Genomic DNA, 13,224 nt, shown 5'->3' on the forward strand with positions numbered 1-13,224 from the left:
AACTCCTTTTCCTTCTGCCTCAGTTTCCCCTTCTTGTTCCTCTTTTCCTTCTGCCTCCGTTTCTTCTTCTTGCTCATCTTCTTTCCTTCCTGCCTCAGTTTCCCCTTCTTCATCCTTTTTTCCTTCCGCCTCGGTTTCCCTTTCACCCTCTTCGCCTGTCATGTCTCCTCCGTGTTCAGCCTCATCCACATCTTCCTACAATCCAAAGACAGCAGATTAGTGGCCGGCAGCAGCTCTGCCTGATTTTCATCCCACTTGCTTCCCTGTTTTATTATGTTGCTGTCAGACAGCATCTGGATGGTTAAGTATCCAGAGGAGAAAACTGGCCCAGCAAACCTCCCATCATGCCATGCCTGCCCAGTAGTCATCCAGCTTTTTATTATTATTGTTATTTTTATTATTGTTATGATTATTATTATTATTACTTGGTTACTTCCAAGGCTGGAAAACTCACTGTCTACATCTCTACCTTTAACAGCATTGACGAGTTTGAAGTCAATATCTATATCAAAGCCCCACCACAGCATAGTTTACTCTTTGGAGACATATCCAACATGCCTAAGTACTCTTCCACAAGACAGCTCCTCTATGACTCGAAGATTTCTAGGTCCTTCAGCTTCCTGCATGCTATGGTGTAGAGGCTGGCACAGTTAGATGAATTTGTTCTAATTAGCCATACCATGAGTGGAGCATCCAAAACTGAACGTTCTCTACACACGCTGGAATAAGACTATCTCCTCCCTTGTCCAGATTTCCACATTGCCTAATATGGCCTGATGCTTTGTCAGACACGACACCTTGCTAAGTCTACTGAACTCCCAACTCTTAGATGTATAAGATGATGATATATATAACCCTATTTGTCACACATTCTTACACGTCGGACACAATTGTAAATGACTTCATAATAACAATAGCATTTGCTGTATTTCATGGACCCATCAATACATAGAATTGTACCCATCTTACTTGTGGAGAAACTAGGGTAGAGGAAATTGCCCATGGCCCACAGTTTGTATATGATGGCATTGGGATTTGAACATCTGTAGTTCAATTCTCAACCTCTTGACCACCAAGCTAACATCTCGAGTCTAAAGAAGCCTCTAGCTTCCAAACTTGTTGTCTTGGGGATCTTATTGGGAATGCAGATTTCTGGCTTTACCTGTATCAGCTGACTTAGCACCTCTGAGATGGAAGAGATTATCTGTAGCTCACATCCTTGTTTTACACAGTAAAAGTCACTAATTCTGATGGTCCCAGATCAGAAATGACCTGCAACATACCAGTCTATTCCCTTGAGCATGTTTTTCTTTAGTCTTTTTGAGATAGGGTCTCTCTGTGCAGCCCTGGAAGACTTGAAACTTGGTATAAAGAGCAGGGTGGCCTTGAACTCACAGAGATACACCTGTGTTTGCCTCTTGGGTGCTGGGATTAAATGCACGCTCTATCATTCCTGGCCTACCTGGAAATTTCTTAAGCTGGGATGCTGGAGGATCTCCCCTGGGGACGCTGACTCAATGGGTAGGCAGGGGACAACATTTTAAACTTTTCCCATATTCTCCTAATATGCAACCAGAGTTGAGGATCAGATGAAGAAGCAAAGCATTACTCTCAGGATACGCCTGAGCTTTGAATCAACAATTAGGAGTGAAAAGACACGTCTGCAATCACTCCTGCCTCCCTCCTCTGGCCCCACCACAAAAGCAGGCCGACCTGAGATGGCAGTTCATTTAAGTCATTAGGTATGAGACCACCCAGCTGTACCACCTTCCCTGGCTCCCAAAATAGTTATCTTGGGATCTTATTAGGAATGCATGCCAAACAACCCAGGTGAACAGCGGCTCCCTTTTGTGTTGCAGTGACGCCATCTGGTCTTTCCCAGAACCACAGCTGCCTGGTTATGCACCAGATCCTTGGCCTGTGATATAGGTTGAACAGATTCTAAGACTGGGAACTGGTCACTGGTTGATCCCGATGGACTGGAGAGCTAGACTGGTAGTTTAGGGTTGAAGCTAGTCATAGCATCCTCACACAGGGAAAGCAGGGAGGAAGGGCAGCAAACAGAGTCACAGGAGCCTTCTTGGGCTTCTGCCTGGCTCAGCTGTATTTCCTGGGCTGAGGTTCCAGATGCTTCTGCATCCTCTCATTCTTTTTTTCATGAGTTGGCCATAATGGGCCTGCTTGGTGCTCACAGACCAGAAAACACCTAAGAGACTTTGGATGAGAGAAAAGTGTGCCTCTGGGTGCTGAGTAGGAGAAGCAAGGCTAGAACTTGCCAAATTAATGTCTGTTTATTGCCAGTCACTCAACCTGTATTGAATGCGTCATGTGCCAGGCAGGATGTTTCCCTCTGCAATGGAGTCTGAGATGGCTCAGAACTTGGATGCTGCCTTCAGGAACCTCACTGTCTGGTAGGGGAGCTGGGTGGGGCTCAGAAAACAGGAATTAGCTGTGGAAGCCCCATGTCAGGTACAAAGTCCCGTGAGCATTTGGATTCTGGTGCATCGGAAAAGCCTCACAGACAAAGGAGCTTTCTACCCATATCAGGCCACATAAGGCTATCTAGGAATGGAGAGAGAAGGACTCTGGGGAGGGGGACCCATGTGAGCAAGACCCATAGTAGAAAAGCATGGGTATAAAATAAGCTTGGCCAGGGAGTGCTGGGAGAAGATGGCTCTCAAGGCAAAGCGGTGCTGAGGCTTAGGGAGCTACGGATGAGGAGAGCACAGCAGCAATGAAGGGCCCCTTACCCAGCAGCACTCTTCCTGCACTTCAAGCCACTGTCTGGGAGAGTCTGGTCTCAGTCTCTGGTTGCTCGGCTGACACACTAACAATTCCTTATGCTCCTCTAGCATGTGGCTATGCATACGTGCTCTGAGATATGTATTATCTCATGCTGGGGTGTCGCCATGAGCTTTCTGGGTCTGGAAAGTGTGTGTATTTTTTTTTCAAATGACTTCAGAGAAGGGGCATGGTTCACCCCACAGGGTTTCAGGCCTTTGAGTAGGAATTATTTGGCCAGAAAGCCCTTCCTTGGCCTCTGAAATTCCTCCAGCTGTGCAGAGGCTGAGAGCCTACCTGGCAGCCTGGATCCTCCTCCTGATCTCCCTTGACGTCTGGAGCAGGGGCTGGAGTGATCGTGACCGCAGGGAGCTCGGCTGGCTCCTCCTCTTAAAGGACAAACATGGGTTAGGGGGAGATTTGAGCAGGTTCTGGGGACAGTTGCAGAGACAGGCAGAAGAGACTACAGGGCATTTGGCATGAGGGGCTCAGGAGGCTTTGGGGAGCTGGGAACTGCTCTTGTCCTGGCCCCAGAATACCAGGGATGAGAGGACATCTGGGAAGCATTGCCCTGCATTCACGGACATTTTCTGGAATTGCAGCCAGGGATGCTGAAACTACTTGGGTTAATGGAGTAAGGAGGACTGGTCCCACAGGAGCTGGAGAGATGGCTCAGCTGTTAAGAGCTCTGACTGTTCTTCTAGAGGTCCTGAGTTCATTTCCCACCAACCACAAGGTGGCTTACAACCATCTGTAATGGAGATTTGATGCCCTCTTCTGGTGTGCCTGAGTCACATACATTAAATAAATAATAAATGATAAATAAATAAATAAATAAATCTTTGCCTGGCAGTGATGGTGCATGCCTTTAATCCCAGCACTTGGGAGGCAGAGGCAGGTGGATTTCTGAGTTCTAGGCCAGCCTGGTCTACAGAGTAAGTTCCAGGACAGCCAGAGCTACGCAGAGAAACTCTGTCTCGAAAAAACAAAAAAGAGAGAGAGAGAGAGAGAGAGAGAGAGAGAGAGAGAGAGAGAGAGAGAGAGAAAAGTATCCCACTGAGTTCAAAGGCAAACTGACTTGAGGCCATGGAGTAGAACTGTGGAGAACAGGGCCTTGGAAAATATGAAATGCTCAGGTTAGCTGTGGGGTAACAACCTCTTGGCTGTGTGGTTTTGGACAATTCACTTCACCTCTCTGAACCTTGTTTTCCTTGGCTATGGAATAGAATGACTCTCTATGGGTTGCTGAGTGAGCCAGGTAAACCTGGTTCCCAGAGCCTATGAGTTAATGTTGTCCCTGCTTGCTAGGCTTCTGTCACTGGGCTCCAGGTCACCTTCCCTCAGTAAGCCTGCTCACTTCAACCCAGTCACTAGCAATAGAGTCCTTGTGTAGAAGAAATAGAGTCTCACTTGGGATGAGATTGATGAAAGAGGATGTGGGAACTGGGTGCTCCCCTGGCCTTCCCTTGCCTGCCTCATCTGAGGAGAAGCGGGAGGAAGCTCCTGGGAGCCCGTCACAGAAAAATCACTGAAGGAAAAACCTTGGCGTCTGCTCTACACTGTCTACAACAGGAGCAGGGGCAGCGGCAGGAGAAACCTGGCCAGTGGCCAGCCTGACCATCCTCTCACCGTCTGGGTTGCTTTCTGCTTTGGTCTGGGGGAGGACTCTGGCATCCTGATTCAAACTCTCCTGCTTGTCCTTGGAGGGGCGGGCTGCGAAGGAGAAAGGAAGACATCTTATCTGTGGTCGCAGGGGCTGCTCAACATACCTTTCAGTCAGGACCCTGCACTGCCCAATGCTGACAGGGCTGGGAAGGCTGGCCTAGGCCTGTAGTGTCTGGGTCTGATCTCTCGAGGCCTGTGCCTGGCCTGTAAATTTGGCTGAGTCCCCATGTCATCACTAACTGGCTATGACCTTGGGCAAATTGTTCCCCCCATTTCCTCTCTGATAAACATACAGCTGGTTTGGGACCAGCCTGCAGGATACACTTCTTTTATGACTTCAAGCAATGGCTCATTTGAGACCTCTGACTCAAATTCGATAAAAGAGTCCCTGCCAGGATCAGTCAGTGATGTCTATGATGGCCAGGAAGAGGAGATCTGATGGCAGAAGAGATCTGATGGCAGAGGAGATCTCATGGCAGAGGACCATTTTTTGCCATCTTGAACTAGATGAGTTGGTAAAGGTCCCTTTTAGCTTACTCTTCGCAAACTACTAGAAGTCAGGACAGCATATTGTGTGCAGGCTGCTCCAGGGGTCTGCTGCCCCTGAGCCTTCCCTGTCCTGCAGAAAGCAGACAGGGATCAAGCATTGGCCATACCCTTTGGAATCTAGACACATAGATTCCAAGTGGGGGTCACATTTCATTGGGACAGATTTTACTGGAGACCTCTAGAGTGGCAAGCACACAATAGCTGCCCTGATTTCCAGGCAAGAAAAAAATAATAGAGAAGGCCCCTGTCTCCCTCCATGACTCTGCGTCAGGCAATGTGTAAAAGACTTCCCATGAGTAACACTGAGGTAGAGAAGGAAGAGAGATAGACCAAGAAGGGGGGGGGGGTTAGGTGGTCCCTCTGTCAGCTGTATGGCATGAGGTTTGGGAAGGGCAGGCAGAGCAATGGTACAAATGGGTACATAAAATAAAGGCCACATGGTTCCTCTTCTAACTGCAGGCCAGCTATGTCCACAGTCACTGGGTTACTGTGTGTACCCTGCAAATGACAATGCCTTGATGCACCCAGAGCGTTCTAGAGGGTTTGCATTGGAAGAGATCCTGAAGATCATCTGATGGGGGAGGGCGTGCAGGCAAGGATGCTAAGAAGAAACAATCTGGAAAGCTTGGTGAAACGAAGCCTCTGAGTGGCTCCAGGATGGGCAGGAAAGAGAAAAACAGCCCTGGCATTTCCTCCTTGCTACCTGTGCCCTAAACCCTCAGAGTTGTTCAGCTGCTGCTGCCACCTTGGCAGTAAGTTCATTTGCAGAGTCACTGCTATGGCCCTTCTGGTCCCTCAAGGTGTTCTGGTACCCAGCTGGTCTTCCTGGAGTGTTCAGGACTTCAGAACAACTCTGTTACCTAGATCCAGAATGCACTAATCAATAGCCATAGCATCCTGCCTAACAGAGGGACCGCCATAATCAAAGAAAGGCAAGCTGGACTCCCCACCCTGGCCCTGGCACATCTGTTGACTGCTGGCTGGAGGAACTCACATAACTTGCCCTGGCCTCTCATTTCCCCGGGTCACTGCTGCTCTCTCCCACACATCTGACTGAGAACACACAGAAACATAGGAGTCGAGGGAGGAAAACTACCCTCGCTGGGGAGGTGACAGTTCAGAGGACAGTGATCATCTCTTGTGGAGAAAGCTGGGTCTGGGAAGTTCCACCAGGGGAGGGTGGAAACACCTGGATAGCCACTGGACTCCGCCTAGGAAACAGACATCTGGGGTGGCTTGGGAACAAAGGCCTGGGGGAATCTAGCCCTCCTGAGCAGAAGCATTGGCAAATGACCAGACTCCAGCTGCATCCCAGGACACACCTGCAGTAATTCACTGCCCTATGGCTTATTGTACCCACAGTCCATATAACAGGTCTTGGCTGGGACAACAGTCACAACAGTGCCCTGGCACTGTTCCCTCAAGTGCCCTGTCCCCACCCAGCATGGCTGGATCATCTCCTTAGTGCCAATCTCCTCTGACCTCGGCCTGGCCTGAGCATCACATAATCCTGTTAGGACAAGCAGGCCAGCTGGCAGCTGATGCTCTCAGAGGTGGCCCGGTCTGGGGGCCCCACAGTCCATGTAGAAGTTCTTTGTTTTCAGGAATTGGCTAGAGTCAGTGGTTCTGCTGAGAATGGCTAGGCATGACCTAGAGAGACAGGTAAGGTCCACCCCAGCCTTCAGCATCTGAGGCTGCCCCCATCTGCTTATTTCTTAGAGGTACTGTTCATTTGGGTCTGGTTGCCATGTTGCCCAGGCTCACCTTGAAGAATTTCTAAGGGAGATCTCACTTATCTTCAACACTGCTTTTTCTAGTACAGTATGCTTTTAAACACATAATGTCCCATAATGTGTCTGAAGGAGTAGGTCAGGGCCTTATGAAATTCTGAGATCCTAGAATGTGGCATCCAGGGGTCTACCTGGGGCTCATTCTTGCATGCCATATTGGGGCTCTCCTGACTAACTACATGTCCTCACTTTGCCCAAAACTAGCTTTTTTCCTAGTGGGCCTCCTACTTGGGCTCAGTTCTGCACCAGAGACCCAGAAAATGTGGGTCCAAAGGGATCAGGAGAGTTCCTGAGAGGCAGGCAGTAGAGTGTAAGAAAGAAATGTGGGATAGCACTCTGGGGAAGCAAGTGGGAAGACTTGTGAGGTATGGGACTCTCCACGGCTGCTATTATGTCAAGTTCAACCCCAGCTCCTTAGACATTTACCCTGTGCACTGATCCTGAAATGCTGTGACAGATCCTGAGGTGTCCTTTAGGACTCCTGGCTGAAGCAGGAGGAGGGAGAGCCAGCTTCCTAGGACTTCAGAGTTGAATACAAAGCAGAGAGAGATGCCAGAGGGCTATGAAGGTGTCCTCTGAAGCATCCCCGTGGGACACTAAATCTGTCCCAACACAGATCCAAATAGACCATGGTATTTGTGTCTTGGCTGTAGATAAAGCCCTTCATTTTACAGACAGGGACACTGAGGCAGAGAAACAGTAGAATATTATGTAAGGACCCCAGCCACCATGTTCCATGTAGCTCGGTCTTGGTAAGCCCAGCCCTTACATCTTCTCTGTCTTCCACTCTCTTCTCTGGTAACTGTCCTCTCATCCCAGCCCACGGTCACTAGCATTTGCAAGTCCCAAATTCTCTCCAGTAGCAGGAGGGGAGGCATGGCACTGGGAAGACAGGCAGGTGTGAGGAGGCCTTGCTTACCTTCCCCCAGGGGGTCCAGACTGTGGAGCATGAGGTGGTAGATGGTACTCCGGATGATGCTGTTGTGCAGTGAGGCCGAGCTGCTCCCTCGGGTCAGCACAGACGGGAGCTGAGCAAGGGGAGAGCCGGACAGGCCTCAGTGGGTCCCTGCCCAGGTCAGGGAGGGGCTGCAGGAGAGCCTCCCCTCTGACCTGCCTCCTTCCCACAGAGACCATCTTTAGCCCTGTGCCTCCAATTCTCTCTAGTCCTCCCTTTGATTCCTCAGGGACAAGCTCCTTCTGCACCCTACATCAGTCCCACAATCTCCACAGGGAGCAGGCCACCAGGATCGGTGGTACCATGTGATGGAAAGGTTTGCACCTCCCAGCAAGCAACCTTTCTAAAAAAAACACACCTTCACCCACATCCACACAGGCAGACTAGCCCCTTATAGTCCACACAGTGAGCCTGACTGTGTTTGCTTATTGTTCCACGCCCAGAGACAAGCAACTCTAGGATCTCCATCTCCAGAAAGGAAGGCAAGGGGAGGGGATATAGCCAAGGTCAAGCAGGGAGAGAGTCAAATCAGCAACCCAGGTCTACCGATGGGGAGCCCACTTTGACTTTACATCCTGGTACTCAGAAACCTTCAAAGGCACCAAAGTAGGCACACCTGTACTGCACACAGATATGACACACATCTACTCGTAGCGACACACTGAAATACTGTAAGAGTACCCTTTTCTCCTTCCCTGTCTCGTTCCAGTTGAACTCTCCTGTCACCTAGTAGCTGTGGCTATTACAATGGATATAGGAGGTTTCAGCCCCACCTCCCCCATACCCCCGACCCCTGCCTCCTTTCAAAGTCCCTGTAACTCCTTCCACGTGGTGCCTTAAGTCTTTCAGAAACCTTGGGCCCTGCCCCCTAGTTCCTTCGCTCTGGATATGCTGAAGCAATCAGTAATAAAGCTTCTTTCCATCAACATTGGGACTGGAGAGTAGGACTTGAGTTTCTCTAGTCCACATTGACTCTTATAAATATAGCATCTGAGGCTGTACAGGAGTCCTGGGACAGAGTGACTGTCTGAGATGGATGTTAAGAATTTAGTTCCCAGGGGCTGGAGAGATGGCTCAGTGGTTAAGAGCACTGACTGCTCTTCCAGAGGTCCTGAGTTCAAATCCTAGCAACCACATGGCGGCTCACAACCATCCGTAATGAGATTGAATGCCCTCTTCTGGTGTGTCTGAAGACAGCTACAGTCTCATAAATAAAATAAATAAATTTAAAAAAAAAGAATTTAGTTCCCAAACTAGCCTCACCACACAGCCTGCTCCTTCCTGGGACACCTTGGTAGCTCCCAGGAGCCTCCCAGACCTTCCTGAGTTGACCAGGTTGCACAGCATCAGGACCTCAGCAACCTGGTGTTCGGGAAATGTGCTGAGACCCTGCGATATCCCTGCTCACACTGGGACGCTGCCTTGCCCCCCGCTGGGTGAGCGTCACACATCACCCACCTTCAGCTTCTTGTTGTCCTGTTGCTCATTCTCCTCAATGGCGCTGTCACTGGGCTGCAGAGGGGAACAGAGGTCAAGAGTCATGGAATATCACGGAGAGACCCTGCCTTTTCGGCTCTACCTGTCTTTCCTGTCCTTCTCCCTAGGGAAGCTGCTACTGCAACCCAGAAACACCTCATGGGTTAATCTCTCCTCAGAAAATGTCTCAACATGCCCACCACCTTTTGTCTCAGATGTGTCACCTGCCTGGATGTGGACAGCACATCCCAGGCTCCTCCCCCTCTTCTTCCTCCTCTTCCTTCTCCTCCTCTTCCTCCTCCTCCTCCTCCTCCTCCTCCTCTTCTTCCTCCTCTCCCTTCTCCTCCTGTTTTCCCTGCTTTGGATCCCCCCTCCTCATGCTTCAGGTCTCCGTTTAAATGTCACCATCCTCTGTGCATCTCTCTCTTCTTAAATTCATTTATTGTGGATACAATCTTCTGCCTGCCTATATGCCTGCACACCAGAAGGGGGGGCTAGATCTCATTATAGATGGTTACGAGTCACCACATGATTACTGGGAATTGAACTCAGGATCTCTGGAAGAGCAGCCTGTGCTCTTAACCTCTGAGCCATCTCTCCAGCCCCCTCTTATAGATGCCTATTCTTTTTCTGTTCTAGCATTTTCCCCAGTTTCTTTGCATGTGAACAGACATGATAAAGATGTGGTATGTTTATAAAGCATATGATAGCTTCGCTTCATCAATTTCTACTCTTTTCCCCTGTTCATGCCCTTTCCCTCCGCCAAGGATGCCCTCTCTGTTCCTCTCTGGTAACCTGGATCGTATCATTTGTTCCTGCTCAAAAAAATCAGGGTGGATTCTTGTATAAAGTTTTCTCCGTGACCCTTTAAGCTGTACCCCACCTTCAATCCCGCTCTCCCCTTGAAAGTTGAACAGCATTAGCGCATCTTGTGATTCTAAAATCTTGCTGTGGAGTCAGATAAGTGTTTGCTGAGGAGTGAGACCAAGTTTGAAGAAACTGGAAGCCATTTTCTTTGCATCCGTAGCCTTGAAATGCCATCTGAGTGATATATGAATTGTCTATTCAACTCCAATCTCTTATTTATTTTTAGAGATGGGTGTACTATATAGCCCAGGTTAGCCTAGAACTCACTATACAGTCCAGGCTGGCCTTTGTGGTGATTCTCTTTCCTCAGTCTCCTTTATGGAGTGCTTTGAAGAAGTATAGCACCATCTCCTAGATCCTACATTTGTCTATCTGTGTGTCTGTCTGGTTTTACCATTCAGTGATCTTTTGATGTAGTCATCTCTGGTCCCCTGACCTGTGGGTCTCAACAAAGATAAGGAGGGTACACAGACGATCCCAAGTGTCCCGTGGCACTATCTTTAGGCACCAAGATCATTCACAGTTGCCTTAGTGGCTGTCTTTACATTCCCTCTGTTTCCATCATTGGCCACCAAGGCCCGCCCTGGAACAGAACAGCTTCATTCTCTGTTCAGCTCTGGAAATACCACACCTGACACACCTGAGAGTTTATCAAGAAAGAGGCGATGGCGTGCGGCACTGGCTGCCACTGTCACCCACCTCACTGTTCCCAGTGTCCAGCTTTCTCCCATCGACTCCACGGGAGACAAAGCAGTGGGAGCAGGCTCCGTTTTGGAATGGTTTGCTCTGTCCAGAGAGCCAAGAGACTGATCTTCGCTCCACAGAGCACATCCCTACTGATTTTCCACTGCTCAGATTTCTTCCAGCTAAAATAACTCTCTGTATGCCCGTGGGCAGTCTCGGTATGCACTTCTAGCTTTGAAACCTTTGCGGGGTGGTGGGGGGCGCAGTGCGTGGGCGGTGCGTGGTCTTGCTGTTTAGCCCGCCTCGCCTTGAGCGTGGAGTTACAAGCTTATGCAACTCTCAGACATTTCTTTGTTTAATGATCATATTTTGTTTATTATTGTTGCTTTGCATGGGTGCGTGCGTGCGTGCGTGTGTGTGTGTGTGTGTGTGTGTAAGTACGAAGACAACTTTGCAAAATTGATTCTCTTTCCACTTTTTATGAGTTCCAGGAATCAAACTCAGATCAACAGACTTTTATGTCAACCTTTTTTTTTTTTAAAAAAAAAAAAAAAGATTTGTTTAATATGAATGAGTGTTTTTGCCTTCATGTGTGTATCTGTACCATGCGGGTGTCTTGTGCTCAAGGAAGTCAGAAAGGGTGTTGGACCCCTGGGACTTGACGGAGAAATGTCTGTGCCTATGAGCATATTCTTCTGTCTGCCTTACAGCCCTTACCAGTGAGCCAGCCTGGGCTCAGGCTGCTCAGCTGGGCCTCCACTCTCTTGCCTCCAGACCCACAAAACCTCTCCAGTTTGGCTCTTCAGGTTTATTCTCCACCCCTCAGCCACAGTGACTTTCAAGGGCATCATTCACACTGTCCCCTCCTCTATGTTGTAGAACCCCACCGTCCCCCAGAGAGAGAGACACAGAGAGAGACACACATAAGAGAGAGAGAGAGGGAGAGAGAGAGAGAGAGAGAGAGAGGGAGAGAGAGAGAGAGAGAGAGAGAGTCCTGCTTATCCACAGTGCAGCACTGCAAACAACTGGGTTCTCTTTTGTTCAGCTTAGTTTTGTTTTGCATTTTGACAGAGTTCCACTGTGCAGCACTGACTGGCCTGGAACACACAGAGATCTGCCTGCCTCTGCCTCCCAATGCTGGGATAAAGGGCATGTGCCACCACACCCAGCCTGTAACTCATCTTAATAACCTGCTTTTTATTTTGAGAGAGCCCTGGCTGTCCTGAAACTCACTCTGTAGACCAGGCTGGCCTCGAACTCATAGAGATCCGTCTGACTGTCTCCTGAATGCTGAGACTAAAGGTGTGTGCCACTGCCACCACCCAACTAAATAACACACGTAAACCCAGTGCCTCTCCATATCCAAACTTTGTTGTTGTTACTGTGATGGGTATCAAACTCACAGATTAAATGTAACAGACAAGAGGTCTACCACTGAGCTATCTCCACAGTCCTCTAGGTGTGCCCTTGCAATGGACATAAAGAGGCTGAACTGTTCTGTGTTCTTTTTTTGAATACTGAGTGCTCGGTGGACATCTTACACTTCCCTCTTCTGCATGCATTTCAAGTGCTCAGCTGCTGGAGTTGGGGACCAGCTCTGCACAGCACAGTTGCAGTGTCTTTCCTCACAGATAGCTCCTGTTCCCCTGGTCCAACCTCAGCACAGGATGGCAAGACCACACTCCTTCAGGGCAGCCTCCTATATCCCGATCTACCAGGCCTCCCTGACCATCTGCAGTATGAAGCCTCTCAACACTTGACTACACGTTTCCACACGATGCTGTAACTATTGGCTTTGACTCCTTCATCTTCCCCACCAAGGAGAACTTTTTATGTAGCTGACGAGGCTTAGGTTACAGGGCCTCTCTCCCTTTACATGCCTAATTTTGTAGAAGTGGTTTTCTACTCTCCTTCTTAATAAGTATCAGGTACCACAAAGGCTGGACCAACTCCAGTTCCTCCAGTAAGCTGAGCTCCAGGAGAGCCGGAAGTGTGTTTGATTTGTCATCATATCACAGACCTGACAGGCCACAAGTATGACAGGGTCCTTTTCAGTCTGCTCTTTCTCTCTCATCTCAGAGCTTTGGTCCTCCCTTGACTATGACATTTCACATTCAGACCTAATGCGCCATCTTCAGGCTCCTGTGTGCAACCTCCTCCTGGGCAAGCATAGAAGAGCCCAGACTCACCACTTCCGAGCAGAGTTCCTGAGTTTCTTGAAACAATTTTCATTTTCCCTCCAGGCTTCTCTTTCTTTGTGGCTGGATCACTCTCTGCTTATGCCAAAAAGCTCAGCACCATCCCAGACTTCTCCTGCCCTCCCTCCTCACTGCCAAGTTCAGACAATAACTTCTTCAGAACATCTCCACGGATAGACAGCTGTGTGCATACGTGTGTGTGTGTGTGTGTGTGTGTGTGTGTGTGTGTCTGAGTGTGTGTCTGTGTGTCTCTCTGTGT

The 13,224-nt window shown here is 49.2% G+C and overlaps 1 protein-coding gene across 4 annotated transcripts in view; it reads right to left on the reverse strand.

The window, feature by feature from the left end:
• The window catches only part of Slc24a1 (solute carrier family 24 member 1), a 26,438-nt gene that overhangs the window by 4,660 nt on the left and 8,554 nt on the right, over positions 1–13,224 (reverse strand). For 2 of the 4 annotated variants that reach the window (XM_028752394.1, XM_028752392.1), the window contains exons 2-6: positions 9,199–9,252; positions 7,705–7,813; positions 4,411–4,494; positions 3,079–3,170; positions 147–195 (exon numbers count right to left, since the gene is read on the reverse strand). In XM_028752394.1, coding sequence (XP_028608227.1) covers positions 147–195; positions 3,079–3,170; positions 4,411–4,494; positions 7,705–7,813; positions 9,199–9,252 — 388 coding nt within the window. Of the gene's footprint in view, positions 196–3,078; positions 3,171–4,410; positions 4,495–7,704; positions 7,814–9,198; positions 9,253–13,224 lie in introns of all 4 variants that reach the window. The other 2 variants (XM_028752391.1, XM_028752393.1) reach the window with 2 other exon arrangements.

This window comes from Grammomys surdaster, unplaced genomic scaffold (assembly GCF_004785775.1).
Source record: "Grammomys surdaster isolate TR1022 unplaced genomic scaffold, NIH_TR_1.0 125896, whole genome shotgun sequence".
Lineage (NCBI taxonomy): Eukaryota > Metazoa > Chordata > Mammalia > Rodentia > Muridae > Grammomys > Grammomys surdaster.